Source organism: Haemorhous mexicanus, chromosome 8 (genome assembly GCF_027477595.1).
Source record: "Haemorhous mexicanus isolate bHaeMex1 chromosome 8, bHaeMex1.pri, whole genome shotgun sequence".
Classification (NCBI taxonomy): Eukaryota; Metazoa; Chordata; class Aves; order Passeriformes; family Fringillidae; genus Haemorhous; species Haemorhous mexicanus.
In genome coordinates this window covers 5,022,600-5,044,785 of record NC_082348.1, presented here as the reverse complement: position 1 = coordinate 5,044,785, position 22,186 = coordinate 5,022,600, and the positions used below count along the sequence as shown (strand labels likewise).

General features: G+C 37.6%; 1 protein-coding gene across 1 annotated transcript in view; it reads right to left on the bottom strand.

The window, feature by feature from the left end:
• LRP1B (LDL receptor related protein 1B) overlaps positions 1–22,186 on the bottom strand; it is a 477,945-nt gene that overhangs the window by 105,326 nt on the left and 350,433 nt on the right. Inside the window, exons 44-55 of the mRNA XM_059852348.1 lie at positions 17,523–17,715; positions 16,267–16,392; positions 14,159–14,287; positions 12,660–12,779; positions 11,038–11,151; positions 10,698–10,847; positions 8,061–8,183; positions 6,179–6,298; positions 4,071–4,199; positions 3,097–3,219; positions 1,708–1,848; positions 315–502 (exon numbers count right to left, since the gene is read on the bottom strand). Coding sequence (XP_059708331.1) covers positions 315–502; positions 1,708–1,848; positions 3,097–3,219; positions 4,071–4,199; positions 6,179–6,298; positions 8,061–8,183; positions 10,698–10,847; positions 11,038–11,151; positions 12,660–12,779; positions 14,159–14,287; positions 16,267–16,392; positions 17,523–17,715 — 1,656 coding nt within the window. The remainder of the gene's footprint in view (positions 1–314; positions 503–1,707; positions 1,849–3,096; positions 3,220–4,070; positions 4,200–6,178; positions 6,299–8,060; positions 8,184–10,697; positions 10,848–11,037; positions 11,152–12,659; positions 12,780–14,158; positions 14,288–16,266; positions 16,393–17,522; positions 17,716–22,186) is intronic.

Genomic DNA, 22,186 nt, shown 5'->3' with positions numbered 1-22,186 from the left:
ACTATTTCTTCTGGTCATTCCTATGTATTGTAAAAATTTTACTCATTGATTTTCAGTGCTCTGTATACACCAGTATGATTTGTTGTATTTAAAGTACCTTTCCATAGGTTTAAAATATGCACTGTACCATTTTTAAAATACAATTGGCAATTTGCTCACAGGAAATGAAAATTTGAATGTTCTTATTTTGCCATGTAAGCTATTTCACTACAAAGAGATAGCACACAGTGAGGCTTTATTATAATCAGGCAGTAGTTAAACAGTTGAGAGCTAAAAACTGGCATCATATTAAACCACATTTTGCAGTTATTCACCTTGTATCCAACAGGAAGGTCCTGGCAATCCTGGGAACAGCCACTGACTTTCTTACTGAGGCATTCATTAATGTGGCAGCTTTTCTCATCAGACCCATCACTGCAATCCTCTTTGTTATCACAAACCTCGCTTTGAGGAATGCACTTGCCATTTTTGCACATAAAAAAAGAGCTGTTACATGGCTGCTCTGGAAAACAAAAAAAGAACACACAACTTGGTGTCATCTCTTAGTATTTGGAATTAGCTTTCTCATGGATCAGCTGCTGTGTGCATGCAAAAGGAAAACAGTTTGTAACAACTGAATATTTATTCCTTATTGATAGCTTTATGATAACTTCTCACTTTTCAGTGTCTTTGAAGGTTATTCCTCTCCTGGAAAAATGGGTGAAGACACCAACTTATTACTTTCTCCTACACATTTGTTTTCATGTAATGGAGAACCCTCTACATAATCTCTGCACAAAATACAGTTCTAGTTTCCAAAAGTTTAAAAACATGGGTTCCCCCCTGTGGATGCTGAGGGGTTTGGGAACACAACTGGCTGAATTCCAATGCATTCCTTGTCTAATGACCTGCAAATGTGTTCTTCCCTGTTTGGCAAAACTTCAATACATCATCTCAGCTACATTCAGATACTTCAAATAACAATTGGAACATTTAAATAAATATAAGGTAGGTGTGCTGCCTCACCTCACAGCAGATGAGTGTTTTCTATCAAAACTGGAATAAAGAACCTGGCTACAGTGCAATGAAATGCTAAGGTCTAGACAGAAGAATTGGTCTTTCAAAAAGCCACAGACTAGAACAACATATGCAGACCAGGACTAATTTCCCTCTCAAAAACCAATCAGACCTCATCAAAATTATTAATGTAAGCAGAAAATATCAATAAAATCAATAGCATTCAGTCAATAATTTACTTAAAAAACTAAAACAGTGTTTAATATTTATAGTGGGAGCAACTTTACATCCCCTTTTATGTTAACTCCTTCTGTGTGATGAATATCTGGAGCACAGTAACCATGATAAGAGCAAGCAAGAAATTTTGGAAATTACAATAATAATATCATCTTATTTTAGCATCAACAGGAGTTATGCATTAAGGAAATGTTGGCTCTTTTATTCTATAGGAACTGGTGGCTTGGACTTTGTGAACTGAAGTTTTGGATGCTCAGAACAATTTCTCCATGCAAGACATGAGCAAAATCACCACGAAAGCACTGGAAATTTAAGGTATGAGGTTTTACATTTGCTGACTTAGAGCCCTAAACCATCGCCCTCAAAAAAGAAAGCTCACGTGTGTTCTTCAAAAAATTACAAACCTGAACTTTTGCACTTGGTGCAAAAAATTACAAACCTGAACTTTTGCACTTGGTGCAAAAAATTACAAACCTGAACTTTTGCACTTGGTGTTGATGGGGGCTTCATCAGAGTGGTCTGGGCAGTCAAAGTCCCCGTCACATTGCCACTGGGAATTCAGCAGGCAGCGCCCATCAGCACAGGTGAACTCTCCAGGACGGCAGCGACGATAGCCTACAAAACCAGCAACCACCCACCTCGTGCTTGCTCTCAGAGTTTCAACATAAAATTCTGCATGTTTGAAGCAGCAGAAAGAGAATTATTTTTTGCTCCATTTTGAGCGCAACACTCTGCATCTCTAACACCGGCAAAGAGAGAAATCAAAAGAAAGACATCTATAATATACAGATATTTTCTCACTATTTTCTGTTGTGGTTCTCATTTCTGGAGCAAATTTAAGAGTAAATAACCAATATAGATTGTAACAGCACAAAAGCAGCATAGTAATTGTTACTGTCATATTTTCTGGAAAAATCTCTTCGTCAGGATTTATTCTCCTGGGAAGCTGAGAAACCTCAGAGAAAAATGAAAACAATAATTATCTGACTTGCTTCTCCTGTGTTTTTCTGCTTTGGAATGTGGTTGGAGATTGTTTATGCAATATGTGATTTTTTTTTTACTTAATGACCAATCACAGCCAGCTGTGTTGAGGCTCTGGAAGCAGTCACGAGTTTTTCATTATTATCTTGTTAAGCCTTCTGTCTGCACCCTTTCTCTATCCGTTAGTATAGTTTTAGTATAGTATTCTTTAACACAATATAATACAATACCATAAAATAATAAATTAGCCTTCTAAGAACATGGAGTCAGATTCTCAATTCCTCCTTCATCCTGGGGACCTCGAAAATACCACAGATAATCACCAATTTGTCATTTTGAAGGGGATATTTGCTCTGTGTTTTCCATAAATATTATTTACATAGATTATTGCTTCTGAGTATGGCCCAAGATACATTGAGCAGACACTCAGAACATATAAGAAACCCTAAAATCATGTGAATGGTGAAAATTAACCATTAACATATGGTTATAGTTGGTATAATTTAAATGCAGTGATTATCATGACAGATGTGTTTGATTCTTTAATAGGGAAAAAAAAGGTATACGGAGACAAAGACAAAAATAAATATCATAAAGATAAACTTATTAAACAAGAAATTCCAGGTCATACTTTTAAAATTCTCCTAAATATTATTGGCAATCAACTGTAAGACTCTATGGCAAATAATTTGTCACTGTAGCCCCAGATCCAAGTTAACTCCAAGCTGTATTAATTAATGCATAATTTAAATTGAGAATTAAAACAATTTAAAAAAAAAAAGAAGAACTTTCTTTTTCAATAATGCCTTAGAGTGGCAGACCTGAAGAATGCCTTACAGCAGTGTGAAATTGTTTTATTTACTCTATTTCTGTTATACTTGCCACATTCCAGGGATTCATCTGATCCATCTCCACAGTCATCATCGTGGTCACAAACAAACTGCTTGGGAATGCAGACTTTGTTATGGCACATGAAAGCATTCTCATCACAAGTGTTATTGGGAGCTGAGGAAAATACAGCACATAAAAAAAGAAAAAGACAGAAATGGAGAACAATCAGATAAACAGCCGATTTTCCTACACAAAGATGAAATGAGAAGTGAATTTGAGGGAATTCAATGGAAATAACCATAACTTTTTAGTCAGATAAAAAGCATCACACAATTCAATACTAGAAAAAGCTACTCATCACAAAGAACGCTACAGAAGTAAAGATAGCTAAAATCTTCTGTACTCCAAGAAAGAAAAGCTTCAGAAGTCAATGCTGTCTATGGCTAAACTAAAGTCTGGCCCTGAAGAAAAGAATATTTTGGAAAAAGAGATGTCTTTATATTGGTCTGCTCCTGAACAAATGCTCTGTGAAGGCCAAAAACACTCGAAATATATAGAATATACTTATGTACCATTTTTATGTATTAATAAAAAAAAAAACCCTCCAATGAAACAATTACTGAACTCCTGACACTGATCATGGAAACATGCCTCAGGAAGACTGGAAGGAGCATTTTATAGTGCAAGAGATGTCAGGATCTGAACAACTAGACAGAGTAAACTGAAGACAGAACTTGCATCTCCTTTCCTGATGCACATCCCCCTTGACATGACCAGCAGCATTTTCTTCAGGAAGGGCAATAAACCCGCAGGGACAGTGAAGTGCTGATTTTCACCAGTGAGCACTGCACAATGCCTGTGAAGTGCCACACATCCTGATCTCCAGCTGGGCTGCCTCGCTGTGTCAGCCTGAGTAAAGCTGTGAAGGACCCTCTCCACGTACTCACACTCTTCACCAGCAAAGTGGACATGAAAATAACATGAAATAGCATGAGAACAACATGTTTTTGGACCTGCAAACCTACCACAGCCCGCTGTGGAGAGCTCATCGCTTCCGTTGGGACAGTCGCGCTCGCCGTCGCAGAGCCAGTGCTGGGGCACGCAGGCGTGGGAGCCCAGGCAGCTGAAGGTGTCTGCAGCACACGTCACTGAGCCTGGGGACACATGGCAGGGGAGCCCTCAGCACTGCACCATCCCAAAGCCCCAGCTGGAATACCCTAGCCCAAGTTTGTATGGTGACTGGGTATGATTAAAGGGGTTTATTTTAAAATCTCAGCGAGTATTTCATTTTGCACATCATGGTAAACCTACTGGCTGGGATTGTTCTACAGTCACAGAATCACTGGGGTGGGAGAGATCATCAAGATCATCAAGTCCAAGCCAGCTCCAACACCTCAACTAACCCTGGCACCCAGTGCCACATCCAGGATGTAAAACACATCCAGGGATGGTGACTCCACCACCTCCCTGGGCAGCCATTCCAGAACTTTATCACTCTTTCGGTGAAAACCTTTTTCTTAATATCCAACCTGTATTTCCCTTGATGCAGCTTGAGACTGTGTCCTCTGATTCTGTCAGTTCCTGGAGAAAGAGCCCAGCCCCAGCTGAGCACAGCCACCTTTCAGGGAGTTGTAGATAAGGAGTGATAAGGTCACCTCTGAGTCTCTTTTTCTCCAGGCTAAACAACACCAGCTTTTGATCATCTGCTGTTTCTTCCATTCTTTTAATTTATTCAACCTCTTAAATTCCCCACACTTCATGGAAACTATCCAGCAGAATAACTTTTCAAACCAGTTTTGGTCAGTAACTTTGGCTTCATGTTTGGACTGACTGGACACAGGAACTGATCTGGCAAACCACATGATCCTTGCATCACCAAATTCTATGCCATGAAGCCAAAGGTACTCCAAACTTTTGTTAATCAGTCCCATAGAGAAGAAAACAATGTGTACCAAGTACAACAGTAGTGGGAGCAAAAAATATCTGATCTAACTAACTCAACGTATTATTTACCTGACTAATCTTTTTTTCTTTTGGCTATTTTTTAGATAATATACCCTAGGGTTAAACTTACTCCATTTGGCAGAAAATCTTCGAAAAAAATCAGTATTTTTTTAACAAGAAGTTCAAATCCAGAAATATCAAGTAATGGCAAATGAGTGTAAGTAATAAAAAGTTGCCACTTTTACATAAGTAAGATAGAAAATAATTTAAGAAAATATTTTAATATTTTATTAAATTCCAATTAAAACTAGTAGAAACTGCACTGTCTCCTTTTTAGTGAAGTATTTTGAACTTATCTAAGAGGGAATAGAAGAAAGAGCTAGGAAAAAAAAAACCTAAAACAAAAATACAATACCTTTAGGGTCTTTGAGCACCTGGCACGCAAATGTAAAACTCAAACAGGGGTTTTACATCAAGGATAGGAACTGGAGAACAGGCTGGCTGTCCTTTTACCCAGCTGGTTTGCCATTCATAACTTTACTGATAGTGATGCCTTAAGTTTTAGCCTTCATATTTTTCAGCTTCTGCACTGTCTTAGTGTGTAACTCTAAACTTCATACAAAGTGTTAGCAAGTTCTCTCCACAGGGTAGTTAAGACAAATCCTTTTCCAGCCTGAGAGCCAAGCACACCATTGCAGCTTCAGGCCCAAAAAGTGTAAATACCAACCAATTGAGGAGAGCAATCTGGGAGGATGGGACTGCATAACCTGAAGCTGTCATTGGACAATTGACCCCAATATGGAAATGGATCAAAACTTATAAAAGTGTGAAAACTCCTGACCAATTGTCCATTTTTGTGACCACTTTGGGTCCATCTGGGACAGAGCCATGGCCAGGCTCTTGTACTGCCCAAGGTGTATTCTTTGAAGGCCTTTTAATAAAAACCTACTTAATTCCTTTAACTCTATCTAGCCTTTGTTCCAGGTCAGCCTCTTTAGACATCAACAGAATGACACAAATCATACGGTTCCTATGAAAATAGAGCTATCTGCTGGGTGGAGGGAGCTGAGGGAGGAGATCCCTCACACCCTTTGGAGATTCTGTCCTTGTTCCCCTCTCTTTGGAATGATCACCCTCATTCAGCACAATCTGACCCAGGCCAGAAGTGAGAAGATGGCACTGAACTCACCGCAGATGGCATCGCTCTCATCTAAACCGTCCCCGCAGTCGTCCTCACCGTCGCACGTCCACTGCTTGGAGATGCACTTGTTTGCAGAGCAAGCAAACTGATTCCAGGAGCAGGATGAATCTGGGGGTGACACCAGGCCCTGCATTCGTTAGGTTCACAACACCACTGCATTCCTTGCCGTTTCAAGTACTGTTTAGGATTTTTTGCACTGCTCCTTTCTCTCCTCCCAGTTTCCATGTATTAAAATGCTCCAACACTGTACAATCCCAATCTTGTTATTCAGCATATTAGGTTTTGATAGTTTGTGCAAGTTTGCATTCACCAACATATTTTTAAAAATAAACAGTGAACTATTCCAAAAGACATTCCAATATTTTCAAATATTTTGTAAGCAGGATGAGGATAAACAGCTTAAAAAACTGAAGCCTGGTTTGCATGTTTAACAATCCTACAGCTACAGTGAACTGCTTTACTTGGGTAGTAGGACAGAGAGGGCACAGCCCAAATCTTCCAACCCAGCCTTCCTTCTGGTATTCCAGAAGTTAACTCCATCTTTAAAAGATATCATTATTTTTTCTCACAAGAAAAATTTCTGTGTGTTTTCTTTATCCCATTTACAGTTTTCTATACTCTGAAAACAAAAGCTTAGTTTCTACATTTATGAATCAGACAGCAAAACTGTCCTAAATCAATGCTATTCTTTTCTGAAAAATTCAGGTCTTGCATTTTCCCCAGGCTTCTTTCTTTAAGAATAAAGTCTATTTTGTTGCAACTATTTTGATTACAACAAATTTTAATATTAACATTAAAAGAATTTTAGGTAAGAAATCAGAATTTAAAGGAGAACAGTATAACAGGTATCAAATAATGGGCAAGAGAAATCAATGGGGTAAGAAGCATTGACTTAATCCCCCTTCCCTTTTGCCCACAAAAATCAGCTAATTCAGTTTACAGTATTGGACAAAAGAGTATAACACCTGAAATGTAAACACCAAGTTATGCTTGGCCACAAATGTGGCCAACAAAAAAGGTTCTGATTGTCACAGTGCACAGTGCTTCCTAATTTCAAAGTTATGAGATAAAAATATACAATGTAAACTGCAAACCAAATATGGAAGCATGCCAGTGGGAACTGGGTCATGAAGAGAGTAGTAAAATAAATAATAAGTAATAAAATGTTCAGTCATGGTAAGAAGTAAAGCAAAAAAACCCACAAAAAAACTGAAAAAAAACCCCCACAAATTTCAGGTCTTATTTAAATTGGGAATAGAAAAACTTGACACTACTTTCTGGTACCATTTAATTACAAAAATAATCCATTCAGGTAATCCATGCAAACTGAAAATACCAGCTTTGACTAGGAGTAAAACCAACCTGCTTTGTGCCTCAAGTAGGTAAAATTTAAGAATCTGAAAAGATCTGAGACAGAGCAGACCCTTAACCCAGTTCACAGTTCATGCTGTGTTATATTTACATCACTTTTGTCATTATTTTAAACTTATATCTGTATGGCCTCTGATGCAAAGCAATGCCTGCTTTGAGGTTTGGGTATTTCCTCCTGGGCTCCAGACACTGATTCAAATTCTTTATATCTGTAAAACTCTTCTAATGAGGAGTTGCGAAAAATTAGTGGAATTGTTAAGTATTAAATGAATAGAAAACCCTGTATATAAATACATCCTTAAGAGAGAAAAAAAAATAAAGGGCTTTCATTCTGGCATGAAATAGAATTTAAGGTGTTGGCAGCATGAAGTATTCGAGCTGAATCTGAAAACACAGCATTAAAGACTTTTTTATGGGATCTCTGAGATAGAAATGCACACTTGTTTGTTTCCAAAGTGCATTAGTGACCAGAGAAATGCAAATAAGACATAATGCTCACCACAGTGCAATTCATCTACTCCGTCCTCACAGTCTTTCTGCCCATCACAAAGCCAGGTGGTCAGAATACATCTTCCACTAGGACAACCAAAATAATTTTCTTCACATGTGGGTTTGTTTTGAACTGTGATAAAATAAAGAATGTAATGTAAAATGGTCTCTACTAGTATGACTAGGAGCCTAATACATTTCTGCTAAATTTCTGAATACTGATGGACAAAGTGTTTATGTCTAAAAATGGAAAAAAAAATTGTGTTCATAAAAAAAAAGGTGATTGCTAAGTAGTTTAGGGAGCTGAAGTAGTTATTTTTTATTTTTAGAGAAGAATCAGAGCACAGCTACAAACTAAATCAAAAGGCCTGGAGAGGAAAGTGGTTCAGTTTACAGGTTTTGAGGTCAGGCAGGTCAGCATTGCTTGTTGTTTTACACCAGCTGAAGAAATTGCCCCTCTGAACTTTCTGCTGTCATTTACAAGATAATCTAATTGTGGCAGTATTTTTGCCACTGGGAGAAGCCACAAATCTCATGCATGCACTGACTAACAGGAGCTAAACTAGTGATGCTGGAGCCAGAAGTTTAGACTTGGTTAGGAATTAAAATGCTCCCCCTTGTATTTTTAATTTTGTTTAGTCAGAATTAATTTAAAATTTGACTTTTATGAATGGTTAAGAAACCAGGTGTGAGGAAAGAAAACATGCCACATGTAGAGTTTCATGATGGAAGCACAAATGTTAGTCTAAAACCAGCTTATTTTCAAAATCTTAAGCAAGGTCCTGGGAAAACCCAGGATGCAATTCCAAACTCTGGAGACCACTGAAACTCTCTGCCATGATTTTCATTATTCCCTCAGTGTACTGGATTTGTTTTCAGCCTCCTCTCTTTTAAAAGCAAAGGTAAAGTAAACATTTATGGCTTCTACAGCTGTATGAATGAAAAAGAAAAAAATAAATAAAAACTAAAGAAAGAAGTGAAGCATCTGTGATGACTTGGTAGGTGTTAAGGATTCCCTAAGCAAAGCTACCCTCCACGAGTATATTGCTGTAATTTTCTGTAAGAACAATGACACTGAACTAAACTGCTAATGGGAATTGCAATATTCATAACAGAAACAACACTCAAAAACTTAATGTGCCAGAGCTGGTCAGTTTTGAATGAAATGGCGAAGGAAATCACACGAAGGCTGAGTGGGGATGGTATTGCTTCCAAGAAAAGGGAGGAATGATCCAGGCAATTAGTCACACATTAAAATGATGGAACATTTTGGCACACATTTGGAATTCAGAGAGAAGTAATACAAATAAATGGACAGTGGAATAAAATGCACATTAGTGTACTTGTGCAACATTAGTTTACCGAAGCTGTAGCACACTGCTCTCAACATTTTCCTTGGCATGGAAAAAAAAAAACAAACCTTTCTTTGTCTAAAAATACAGCTAATTAAGCTATTTTGATCTTAATGAAGTGTTATATACAATAAATTCTTCATAATTAAGAGATAATCTAGAGAACGTAGAGATTAGAATGAAAACTCTAACTTAATATACATCTGTTTTATAGGACTGATGGAAGTTCTCAATGACAGGCTGGCTGACAGTTCTGCTGAAGTCCCTGGTTCCTCTGGATCCTGGTAGTATTTTTGTCAATAGATTTGGCACAATGTATGTGAGAATTCTAACAGAACCTTCTGGTGACACAACAGGATTGTCACACAGATAAAGAGAATATTAAATGGAAAGAATCAGATTATGTCCACTACTATGCAAAAATTTGATGGCATTGAACAACAAAAAATTAGAAGTTCTAAATTTACAAGCAAATAAAATTTATTATTTAGTAAATATTTATTTTTATTCAACACTAGTTCTTAGAGGAAAGGGAGTTACTGGTCAACAGGAGGGTAATTTCACTCTAGAATGAATCAATTATAAACCAAATATAAATAAAAGATATTTTAATTTTGTAATTAATATTCTCAAACTCAAATGAGGGGTTCTGGATAAAAATGGAGCAAACACATAAATGCCCTCCTTCATTAGGTAGGAATTTAATATTATGAATAATTCATTGGTTAACATTAAACAGAACCCCAGTCCTGTGTCTGGGGCTCAAGTGGTCATGATCCCTTTCTCCTGGCTGCTACCACAAAAGCAATAACCCTGGATTCTACCCTGGCAGACTGTTCCAAGGACCTCCAACAAATAAAAGAGAAAATAAAACAAGTCAGCAAGAAAAGAAATACCACCCACTAAAGCAGTAGCTAATAAAAGTTCCTGAGTGATTATGCTGATGCTTGATGAGCTTGACATTTTAATGACTCATGTTTTACTTAAATAAAAATGATAAATGAGAGGCCTAACCTGGAGGAAATAGAAAGCTAGACATTACAGTTTGCTTCAGAAAAAAAGACAGTATTCATTTGTAATAATTTGTATAATCCCAGGAAACACAAAATAAAGGTGAATAAACTGCATTCAGCATTGGAATAATCTCTGCGCTAAATAAATCAGTAGTGACCGAGTAAACGTTTTGCAATACAATGAGAAACACTCTCCCTCCCCAAATAGGACTTTTTTCTCTTTGTTTAAAAGGTAAATTAATGTTTTGGGTTTGTTTTTTTTTTTAATTTTTTTCCAGTTACCTGGGCATTTTAATTCATCTGTATAATCTCCACAGTCATTAGACCCATCGCAAATCCATTCTGGCAGTATACAGAGGGAAGTGGAATTACAGCTGATAAATCCTGAAGATTTTATGCCAAGTTTATAGAAGTAAGCACAGTTTGTATTATCTGGAAAGAGACAGAAAATTACCACACACCTAACCCAGCCTGAGAGCCTCAACGTTTAATTTTCACGTTGGGCTGGAGCAGCCCACGCAGGCGCTGGAATCCCAAGCAGCAACACCCAGGAATGAACCGCTCCATAACAAGGAATAATCAGGGAGCAGCTGCTGGGAGGGGGGCAGGAACACAAACTCACTGCAGTTCTTTTCATCCGAGGCATCTGCACAGTCAATGATCTGGTTGCACCGCGCTGATTTCCCGACGCAAACCCCGTCTGCGCAGCGGAACTCCGCCGGGGCGCACGCCAAGTCTGCAACACACGGTTACAAAGGATGCAAATTTGTGTGCTAAACACACTCTTCAGATGCACATCGGACACGTGATGATGCTTAAGCCTTCTGCCTTTCAGAATGAGGAATTCAGGACACACCACCTTCCAGCAGATGTATGATTTGGAGTTTATTACACCTTATAAGTTGCTAATTTTTTAATTTTTTTTTTAAGCCTAAAAGTGTGCCTAAGTAATTCAATTCATCTTGAGATAATCAATTGTCCTCGTTTTGCACAACTGTAGATTTCCCCGGGTGGCTGCTATTTGTGAAAAAATTGTGAGCCACAAGAGAACTGTTTTTTTCTGGTGGAGAAATCTCCATAACATTAACAAGAGGGACTTCTCTCCCTAAGTGAACTGAAGAAAGACTTTTCTACAAGTGACAAACTTACTGAAATTTTAGGGTTTGTTTCTTTACATTGCCAGTGGGAACGAAAAGGTGTGAGGGGAGAAGTGTTCTGAAGGTTTTGTTCTGATTCTTATTACTCTTTCTTCTAGTTACAGTTAATAAATTTTTCTTTATACCCTTTTAAAGTTTTGAGCCTGCTTTGCCTTTCTCCTAATCCCACCTCACAGCAGGAAGTGAGTGCACTGGTGACTGGCCAGCACTGAACCCACCACACTCATTGGTGCACGGGCCAGGAAATCTCAAAATTGACGAAATCTCAGATTGGTGAACCAAAACCACTACATGAAATTGGGGTTTCCAACTGATTTTAAACTGAAACCACCACATCCTCATTTGAGGGAGGAAGAAGCATTTTCAGAATCATCCATGAATCTCAGATTTATTTTTTGTAAAACCAGCTTGGGGTTCTTGCCTATATGTTTTTACCCCTACATATATTTAGATAAATGATTAAAAAAAAAATTCGTGCCTTCAAAAAATGCTTGCTGCTATTTAGCTTTTAGTTATAAATCACGTGGAATAATATCCCTGCCAACCTTTCTGAATTGTAACTAAGGATTTGTGTGGTCTGCTTGCTAGTCTATATGCATTGGCTGTTGCACAGATATAAATATTCATGTTAAAAGATATAAATCAAAAAACAATTCTGATATGAAGAGGAGAACAATTCTAGTAAGCTTTGCAAAGAACACGGACACTGCCATGCATCTGAGAAGCAGAGAAATGGAGCATTTCCTGCTTCAGAGAAGAGGCACACGCAGAGGAGAAATCACCATCGTTCAATGTGCCTGCAGTAAAGTTTCTCTCTCATTACTTCACAGAAGATACAGCACCTGTGTTTTATATTTTATACATATAAAACATAAAATATTATATGCATAATGCACATGTATATTTTATATTTTATAGCCAAAACCACTCTCCTTATAGAAGACAGTAGGTGCAAACCAAAATCAGCCTTTGCATCAATCCCATCATATGCTTAAATCACACGTTATTTTCCAGCTACTCCTATTTGCATAATGAGTATTTACAAAGCAATATTCTGAAATCACCTTGGAAATAGGATGCCATTTACCTTTGCAGTCAAATTCATCAGAGTTGTCACCACAGTCATTGGCACCATCACAGACTCTGTCACTGGGAACACAGCGGCGGTTGGAGCACGGCTTGAAGCCCTTCCGACAGCCTCTGTTTTCTGGAAAGTTAAATAGCAGCTCATGACTGGATTGACACCTCACAAAAACAGCCTTACCCTCCATCCAAACAAACATTCCAGAACAATATTTTAATTGGTGATGCATTCCAAGCTACAGGAAAAAAAAAAAACTCCAGAAATTGTTCATCCATTATGCAGCATAACTTGGACTGATATAGGGATAAAGAGCAATAAATGTAAGCAGCATAAGAAAGAATGACCAAAAAAAAAAAAAACCACAAAAAGAGAAAGGGTGGCCTAATTCCCAGCTTTCATTACCTTGGTACAAAATGCCCACTTTAAATGCATTTCTTTTGACAAACACTTGTTTGGGGAGAATGTTTGCATGTGGCACCACACAGAATGAAGCAGACCAAATTTGGCCTAAACCAAAACAGGAATAAATGGAGAATAAAATAACAACAAATATTAGCAGAGAGGTTTCTGGATTTCTGAGCACCGATACTAAAAGCATTCTGCTCAAGAACACTCTTGAAGAATGTATGAATTTTACATATAATGATATGTTTGAAAATTCAGGACTGATTTACTAAAGCCCTAATCATTACAGAAGTCACAATAATAATGCTCACTGCATTAGTTAATCAAAATAATGAGTCCAGCACTCTGTTCTTTATCAGATTCAGAAAGCAACACCCTGTATACGACCTAGTGCTTGAAAGGACCCCAGTTCTTCCAGGTTTTTTCTCCAACACGTAGCAAAATATTTGGTACAGTTGATTTAAATGAGACAAGGTGTTCACTGTCACACTGCAAATCAATAGGATGTCCTTCATAAAATTATGTGGCAAATCCATGGAAAGACAAATTGTTTGTTCTCAGAACCACAGAATCATGAAATGGGTTTGAAGGAACCTTAAAAACCATCTCCTTCCACCCCAGGCCATGGGCAGGGACACCTTCTACTAATCCCAGGCTGCTCCAAGCCCTGTCCAAGCTGGCCTTGGACACTTCCAGGGATGGGGCAGCCACAGCTGCTCTGGGCAACAAATCTTGTAATTATAAATCTATTTATAATTTTAATAACTAGCATTTATATATTTTATATTACTGTACAATAAGGTATCTTCCATCTTTAAAAAAGCAGTTAGCCATGTTTTTCCTTTTTTTTGTTCTAGACAGAAACATGAGAACCTTTGAGATGCTTTTTATTAAATATGTCAGTTAATACATGAAGTTTGGAAGAAAAAATTATTTTCAGGTAATTTTTCCATGTCATGTCAAGGTTTTCTTAATGTGTGTTGGCGTTTTCTTCCTGGGCATCTTGGCCAAGCAGTTGGAGTGAATAAGAGCAAGCAAATTAAACATGTTTAACATCAAAATGACAACAGGAAGGTGAAAGATCTAGAAATACCCACCACAGTAGAAAAGTTTCTCATCAGACTTGTCCTTACAGTGAGCAATGCCATCACAAGTCAGCTGATAATCAATGCATTCACCGTTCCCACATTCAAACTCTGAATAGATGTTGCAAGTAGAATTTTTACCTAAACATAAACCACATTAACAGGTAATTTTTAAAAGCTTTTACAACTCGTGAAAATGAGGAAACATGCTGGCTGCATTTCAATCTTGACCTACATGAATTTTGAAAACATGAGTACAAAACAGTAAAACGCACCATGGCATCAGAATTTAAAAGCTTCTACAGAGAGAACCTGTAAAAGAAAATACTTTGACAAATATCCATGAAGGCACATGCAGGGAAGCAATTCACAAGCACTCCTTCTGATAAGATAAGAACTTTGGAACTGCTGTGCTCAGCTTCCTTCTACTCACCCATGCCTCCCCAACTCCCAGCTTGAATGATACAGCCTAAACCCCAAGGGAGAAAACCTCCTGCTTCCATTTTACTTTTTTCTTTTGTTCACAAAATCCCTCCCCTTCTCATCTAGTGGATGTTTTATTTATTATTTTAGAAGAGAACCAGGTGCACATTTAAAACTTTAACTCTTTTACTTAAGAAACAAAAACATTTCACAAATTGGACACAACAGTTTGGTAATGAACTTCAGGATAAGTGATTCGACTGCTTTGTGAGTATGGTTCTAACCAAAATATCAAAGTGAAGAGAAACTAAGAGCATTTAGGATCACTCAAGAAGAAGAATGGAGAAATTATATCCAATTGTTATGCTTCTTTCTTGTTTCCATTATAATCACTTCAGCAAAAATTCAGGAAGAACCAATGTCTGTAATACTCAATAGCCAAGCCAATATAAATTGAAAGCATTTCTTGATTTGATTGAAACACGAAGAAAAAGTGCTGAAAACAGATTCTGAACAAGGCGAGATCTGGTCTTGAACATGACTTATTTAGTCCTGTACATTCTTGTATTTTTATCTCTTTTCCCTCCGTTTATGGAGAACAATTATCAATAACATTCATATTTCATCTAGTTCAGCATCTTAGACTGCAATCTTTAGAAAAAAAATGAAAACATTAAAAGTATATGTAGCATAACCTGCCCTCAGTTTGAGTCTAACTGGACACCCCTGTAGAGATTGCTTCAAACTCCATCTTGCAGAAACAAAGAATTTAAGCACCTTTCAAATGGTTTCTTTGATGACAAGTAAGTAGTCAGAGTAGTCATTACCCATATCACCATCTCTCCCTCTCAGAATTTCACTGCAGCTTTGTCTCAAGACTCTTGACTGGCAGAAAGTTACACAGCCTAATTACACTGTGAAAGGACAGTTAATTCCTTCTCTCAGCTGGAATTGCCAACTTTCAATTTTATTGAGTATCACTTGCAATTCTTTTATGAAGAAAGGAACTTTTGATCTCAAAGCTAAACTCTAGTCTGTCTTGTTTCCATCCTTTCTCTGCTACTCTACCCCATCATTTAATGTCGTCTTCTTTTTTCCTGATAGCTGAGATCAACATTTCCTGCAAACACTCTACAGAATAATTTAGAAGATTAAATCTTATTTCATGTCCTAGATGACAATTTAAACATGGTTTTACCTAAGAGCAATTTTAAGAATTGTGATGCATTTGGAAAATATAAATGCCATATAATTATAAAATAAATTGTTAGGCATGTGAAGTCATCTGCTGAACCTCTCTCACCTCCACTGCCAGTCACTGGTTTGACAACACAGAGAGATAGGTGAGAAAGTGATTTAATTAAGGTTCAGTTTCAGTAGCTTATCCCACATAATTCTAGGGAAGGATACATACAGATATTTCTATCTCTGCAGTAATTGTGATAAATAGGTAAAAATTCTATTAACAGGTAACAGCAACCCACTACCATACTAGGAGTTTAAGGATAGTATGAACATGTTTTAACGCCCCAAAAGGCTTACAAGACAAAAAATTTAAAAGCCTGGTTTGTGCTGAATAGCCAGATCAATTTTTTCAATATACACAAGAAATAAAATGAATGGCTTGGGCCAACTGCCCTATGAAAGCCTAGTGCCTCACAGCACAGAAAAGCATCGTGTCAGCCACCATTACTTACTCACACATCTGTTATCATCTATCAGGACTCTGTCCCCTCTGCACGAGCAGTTCACTCGTCCATCAGGCGTCAGAAGGCACAAATCATGGCAGCCTCCATTCATTTGTGCACAGGGAGATAACTCACCTGGAAGACAAACAACAAGAGATGAACTCTATTTTATTAAATTTGCTTCAGTGGCCAATGTCTTTGAGAGAGCAAAAGTCACCATATCTCAGATTCATGGGCAATTGATTCAGGTTTTATCAGTCAGATGAAAATGTCAGCATCCCTCAGATGCTGGCATGCTAAAGATAAACAAACACCTGAAAAATAATAATTTCAAAAACTTGCAACATTCAAAACTGCAGAAATTTGACAGGAAAGTATTTAACTGCTATCCACTGAGCTCAACACCCATAGCAGAACATTCTAAATAATGCTTATTGACTTGGTGTCCTGGGTTGTAAGATAAGTGCGTATTCTCTTGCCATCTGTTAGAGGTGGGACAATTAATTGGGCAGTTTTCTTTATCTCTTCCACAAACCAATCCTCCCTCTGGGAAAATGTCTTCTTTAATGGGTTAGTGAGTGTCCCTGCATGGCTGATAAAATTACATCATCCCATCAGGAGACACTCCGCCCAGGGGGAGGAGCCAAGAATTCCTACCTGGATATAATCTGAAATTTGGAACAGCACAGCCGCCTTTGCCCAGTGTATTTCCAGAGGAGCAGCTTTCTTCTCCACTATATTCCCAGAAAAAGACCAGGCCCATCTCCAGCAGCCCTGGACCTTCAGAGAAAACTTCACCTTCTCCAGGATCCCTGCTCCAGCAGAAGCACAGCTGGCACTGCAGGAGGGCTGAGCCACCCTGGGATGGGACTGTGCCACCACCCTGACCCACAGGGGGTCAGGTCCTATTCTGTCTCTGTCAATGGATTTTCTTTTGTTTGTTTGTACTATCACATTTGTATTTTAATTTTCCTAGTAAAGAACTGTTATTCCTATTCCCATATCTTTGCCTGAGATCCTCTTATTAAAAAAATTATAATAATTTGGAGGGTGGGGATTTACATTTTCCATTTCAAGGAAGGCTCCTGCCTTCCTTAGCAGACACCTGTCCTTTCAAACCAAGACACTTGGGAAAAGGTTATACACCATCTTTTCTTAACGAAAGAATTAATGAAACACCATGAAACACTTTGAACTCAGCTAAAACCAAGTAAAATCCCAGAAATGAATGGTATTGGCATTAGGAAAACTGCTTTGTAGCTTACAGCTGTTGGTGTCGTTGGCAACAGCGATGATTCCCATGGGCTGGTGCGGGATGTCGGAGCGGAGAACCTTGGTGTCCCCTCCCGTGTACTTGCTGGAACGCAGGATGGCTCTCCTCACTCCATCTGACCAGAAGATGTACTCGTCGTACACAGCCAGGCTGAGGAAGGTGCCTGGGCCAGACTTGACAATGACCTAAAGTGCAACAGTGCAGAAGAGAAACAGGAGAGGAAGTGCTGTCAATGAATGAGAGGATTTTAAAGTGCAAACTGCGACTCGCACGACGTTTAGGGGAAAGACTTAATACTTTTACACCTGCAACACCTGGGGAAATGAGATAACAGCACTTAAAATGTGTTAAAAGGATGCCACAGGCATCCAAATTTCAGAAAACCAGGCAGCTGTTCCTTAATTAAAAAAATCGCAGTTTATCTAAACGTGCCTGTAAAAATACCTACTCAACACCTTACCTGCTTAATAGCTCCAGCAGAAGAGAGAAGAGGTTCTTTCAGCATGGCTGAAAGTCTAAATATTCAGTCTTTAGGAACCAAAGTGAACTGAAGAGCTTTAGAACTGAAGAGTACTCACCACATCATCACATTAGAAATTTGAACCCTAGACAATAAATGTTTCAGGTTTCCCCATTCAGAAAAAAAAACAAAACAATCCCACCACAGTAATAACTAATTTAAAGCCTAGAAGGAACAAATGAATTGAAGGTCACTATATTGTTTGAAAAAGCTATCACTACAAGGTCACCATAAAGTTTGAAATACAATGAATTTTATCTCAATCCAAATCACAGCTCCTGTAAAATATTTGCATATGTTCTTTCTTTACATATATCAGAATTTAAAATTTCACGTGAACAGTTTTCCTTCTGAAGAATATGATGAATTGATATCAGTTGTTCAGTTGAAAGTTTAATTTTGGCTGAAGAGAATTACAGGAAAGGGGTTAGCTCTATTAGATAATGGACATAAATAATACTCATTATTTTTATTGAATTGTATTCTAGATTTGTCTGTGGAAAAAATAGCAGGTTATGTATATTTATAAAGAGGCAACAGTTCTCACCCAGGCTATGATCCTAAAAAGATCCTGTGTCTATGCGCAACTTATCATAGGGAAATTGGGATAAAACTAGAAAAATAATATCCTTTAACATCTGTACTTAGATCACCATGGTTTTCCATCTGCTTGGTGTGCTTTATCCCCTTTCCCAGAGGGAGTTTATAACAACTATGAGTGCTCATGGAAAGCTCCATGAATCAGCAATCCTTTGTGCTTGCAAGGGAATGCTGTGTGACAGCTCTTTAAAAAATGCTGGGATGAGAACAGAGCAGTAATAGTCAATCCCATATTTAAGTATTAAATAATTCATTGTGGGTGTGTAGGAAGTTTTTCTCCATATAACAAATGCACCTACTATAGAGGGCATCCAAATTTCATTTTGTGAAACAAAGCCCCCAGTTTGGATACTACAGCTATGCCTTGGAGACTAAAAAGGTGCCCCAGTTCTGCAGGATTCCATACCAAGGGATGCTCCAGGTTTGCTCCCACCTGTGCCAGGCCAGGGTATGTCAACAATCTGCTAACAAATAATTCTAGTCCTGTGCACAGGAACATTCCTGTCCATGTTTAAATTCACTTATACAGACAGCATGTCAAAATTGCTTACATTAATCAGATAATTATAACAAATTCTGCTTCACTATGCACATCATGTATTGCTGCATATTTTAAAGAGGGTTGGACAGCAAATCATTTTACCCAGTAAAGATTTTTTTCCCAGTGATAAATATCCCAGGAGGACAACTTTTCTCTACCCAACATTTTTCCGGAATGAAAAGTATTAAAAGATAAATGGGAATAAATTAATGGTAAAAGATTTTTTCTCTAATTGTGCACATTTCCAGTAAGACACTTTTCATAATACACTCTTAAAAGCTTGCAGTATTCCTATTCAGACATTTCAGGGAAAAAAAAAAAATTAGAAATCACCTATGTTTCTGAAAGATCTTTATGAAATCTGGCCATGCAGATTTTGCTGCCCCATATTTTTCTCTGTGATAGAGTGAAACTGTCCCAGTTGGAAAGATTTTATTGTTAAAACCAGGACTAAAGCACTGCCCTGCTCAGCTTTTTGTGCTGGGCATCACTGTCCTAATTTATCTCAGATGGTAACAATAGAATGCAAATTCACTGCAGAACTGATCTTTGCTGTTCAGCCTTGGGAGAGCTGAGATCCAAATACAGTGCCACAAAACCAAACATTTTCTGTGCCCATTGTATTTCATTTCCTGGAGTCTCTGTATTATGTCACAACCCTATCCAAGGGCATTGGTTTTATTCAAGCAATCTAAATAAAGACTTCATATTTCTATCAGCTTTGGGTCACCTTTACAGCTCACTGAAATTCTAATTTATATAATAACACTAAAAGTTGTGACAATTTTTTGTTTCAGTTTTTTTAACTCTAAATTTATACTAAAACTTGCAACAACCCAAGCACAATTTTAATACTTTAAGGAATTATGAAAAGACATCCCTACCACCCCTTCCACCTGCAAGAGTGGAAGTCAGACACATCCAAGAGTTCATCCCATGTTTTAATATATAATGATAACAAGGTTCAGTTACAGAAGACATTTGAAGCTCTAAGCAACAGATGAAATTTTTTCTCTGGTTTCTCTGGTTTTTCATAAATGCACAGCCAAACGTAAACCTTGCACTTCTGCTGGAGACTGAAGAAGATATCTGATAAAATCTAATTGAATAAACCAGAAGTTGAATACTTCTTGAAATGCATTAATACAGAATAAAAACAAACATCCTAGAAACTGGAAGTTACAATTACTGGCAGGTTGCAATTACATGAAGGCTATAATTACCAGAAATATCTCTAAACTCATATTGATTTAAACAATCACACCTATAAGTCTTCAAAATTATAACTGAGAACAAAACATTCCACCTGGATGCTAAAAAAAACCCCTGTTTACAGGAAGTTAACGATGTTTCTAGTTTACACACATAAAATGTTACAAAATATTTCACACTGAAGAAGAAAAGGAAAAATAAATCAAAGTAGCTCATGATTTATTAGAAAAATAAGTCCAGTACTTGAAACTAGCTTTATTTGCTGAAAGCTCTGTTTCTGTATTCATTAAAAAATGTTGCATTTAAAGCACTAAGCAGCTAAAACCAGGTGTGGCCATAATGTTAAATCCAAGTGAGGGCAGGATCAAAACTCAGAAGAAAATGGGAAAGAATAATAAAAATTTTTAAAAAAGCACCAGAAGATTAGACAGAACAGAACAAAAAATGTCAAAAATCGAACCTCAAAATCTTCATATCTTTCAAGCAATAAGAAGGAACAATAGTAACAAAAAAAAAAAAAAAATCTTCCAAACTCGAAAGAGTATTCCTGAAACCAAATACTGGTATTAAAATATCAGCTCAACAGAAAAATCAATAAACCCTTACAATCCACTTTAAGGAGTCAGTTCAATATTGCTAAATGATTTTCTACTAATTCAATGCACTAGATTATTGTGGTGAACAGAATGAAGAAAGAAGCTGCTATCTGGAAGGAAATTCATTACATTACCATTAGCCTTTCATGTTCTACTACCCAATTTCTATCCTTGTTAACCTAACTGAAACCAGAGAGCAATAAAGCAGAGATACTGTGGAAAAGGGTAATCTGTCTAAACAATTTTTGACAGCTGGCTGAGGACTGAAACACACCAAAGAATCTGAGATCACCAGAGGAGCAGAACAATAATTGCTCGTATTGATGTCACAGAAATCAGGGATCTCATCCAGATGGGCAGCACATGAGCAAAGTAAAACAACTACCCTGCAAATATTACTTTTCACTAGGTTAATGATAGAGTCAACAGTCTGGATTCTGGCATTGCTTGTGTCAGTAAAAATGAAGTAAAAATGATCTACAGCATGATCAGCCACTCTGCTGAAGTGCTGCCAGAGGCCAAGCAGCCTGTTGGGCTTTTCCTTCTGCCATAACAATCCTCTTCTAAGCAATGCAGGAAGAGTGAGAACCCAGATCAATGCTTTTACAACAGAATCAGCTGATTATCCCACAACAGGGACTGGTGTAACACACCAGAGCTCCCAAAAAGCTTTCAGAAGAGTGTGCTGGACTCAGAGCATTGTGTCCAGGAGGTTCATTTTTTACTGCAATGGAGAAGAAGAGGTACATTGTCCGAAAGCCAAACCAAGAGGCAGGGTACTCAGAAAAATTGGAAGTTTCAATGTTCAATCACTGAGACACCTCAATTTTCTTCTTGCTGCTGCAAAGTGAAAGCCAAAGGCCTGACTTAAAAAGTACTATTTTAGTAATGGTTTCTGTAACTAAGTGGCAACAAGTCCTACTTCATGTCTGTGATACTGATTTTGTTACACCTTATGCAAACAAAGTTAAACTATTTAATCACAACCTACTAATTACTTTGTACTTCTGTTTTGTGTTAATAAGTATTCAGTCAGAGACTGAAAACTTCAGAATCCATTTGGTTGGTTTGCCAAGTTTTTGATACAGTTACTGCATCTGAAATCATTAGTGAGCTGTGGTCAATTTTTATAGAAGGAAAACGAATGGAAAAAGGAAAAGCACGTGCCTGTCCATGCTGACTGTGCT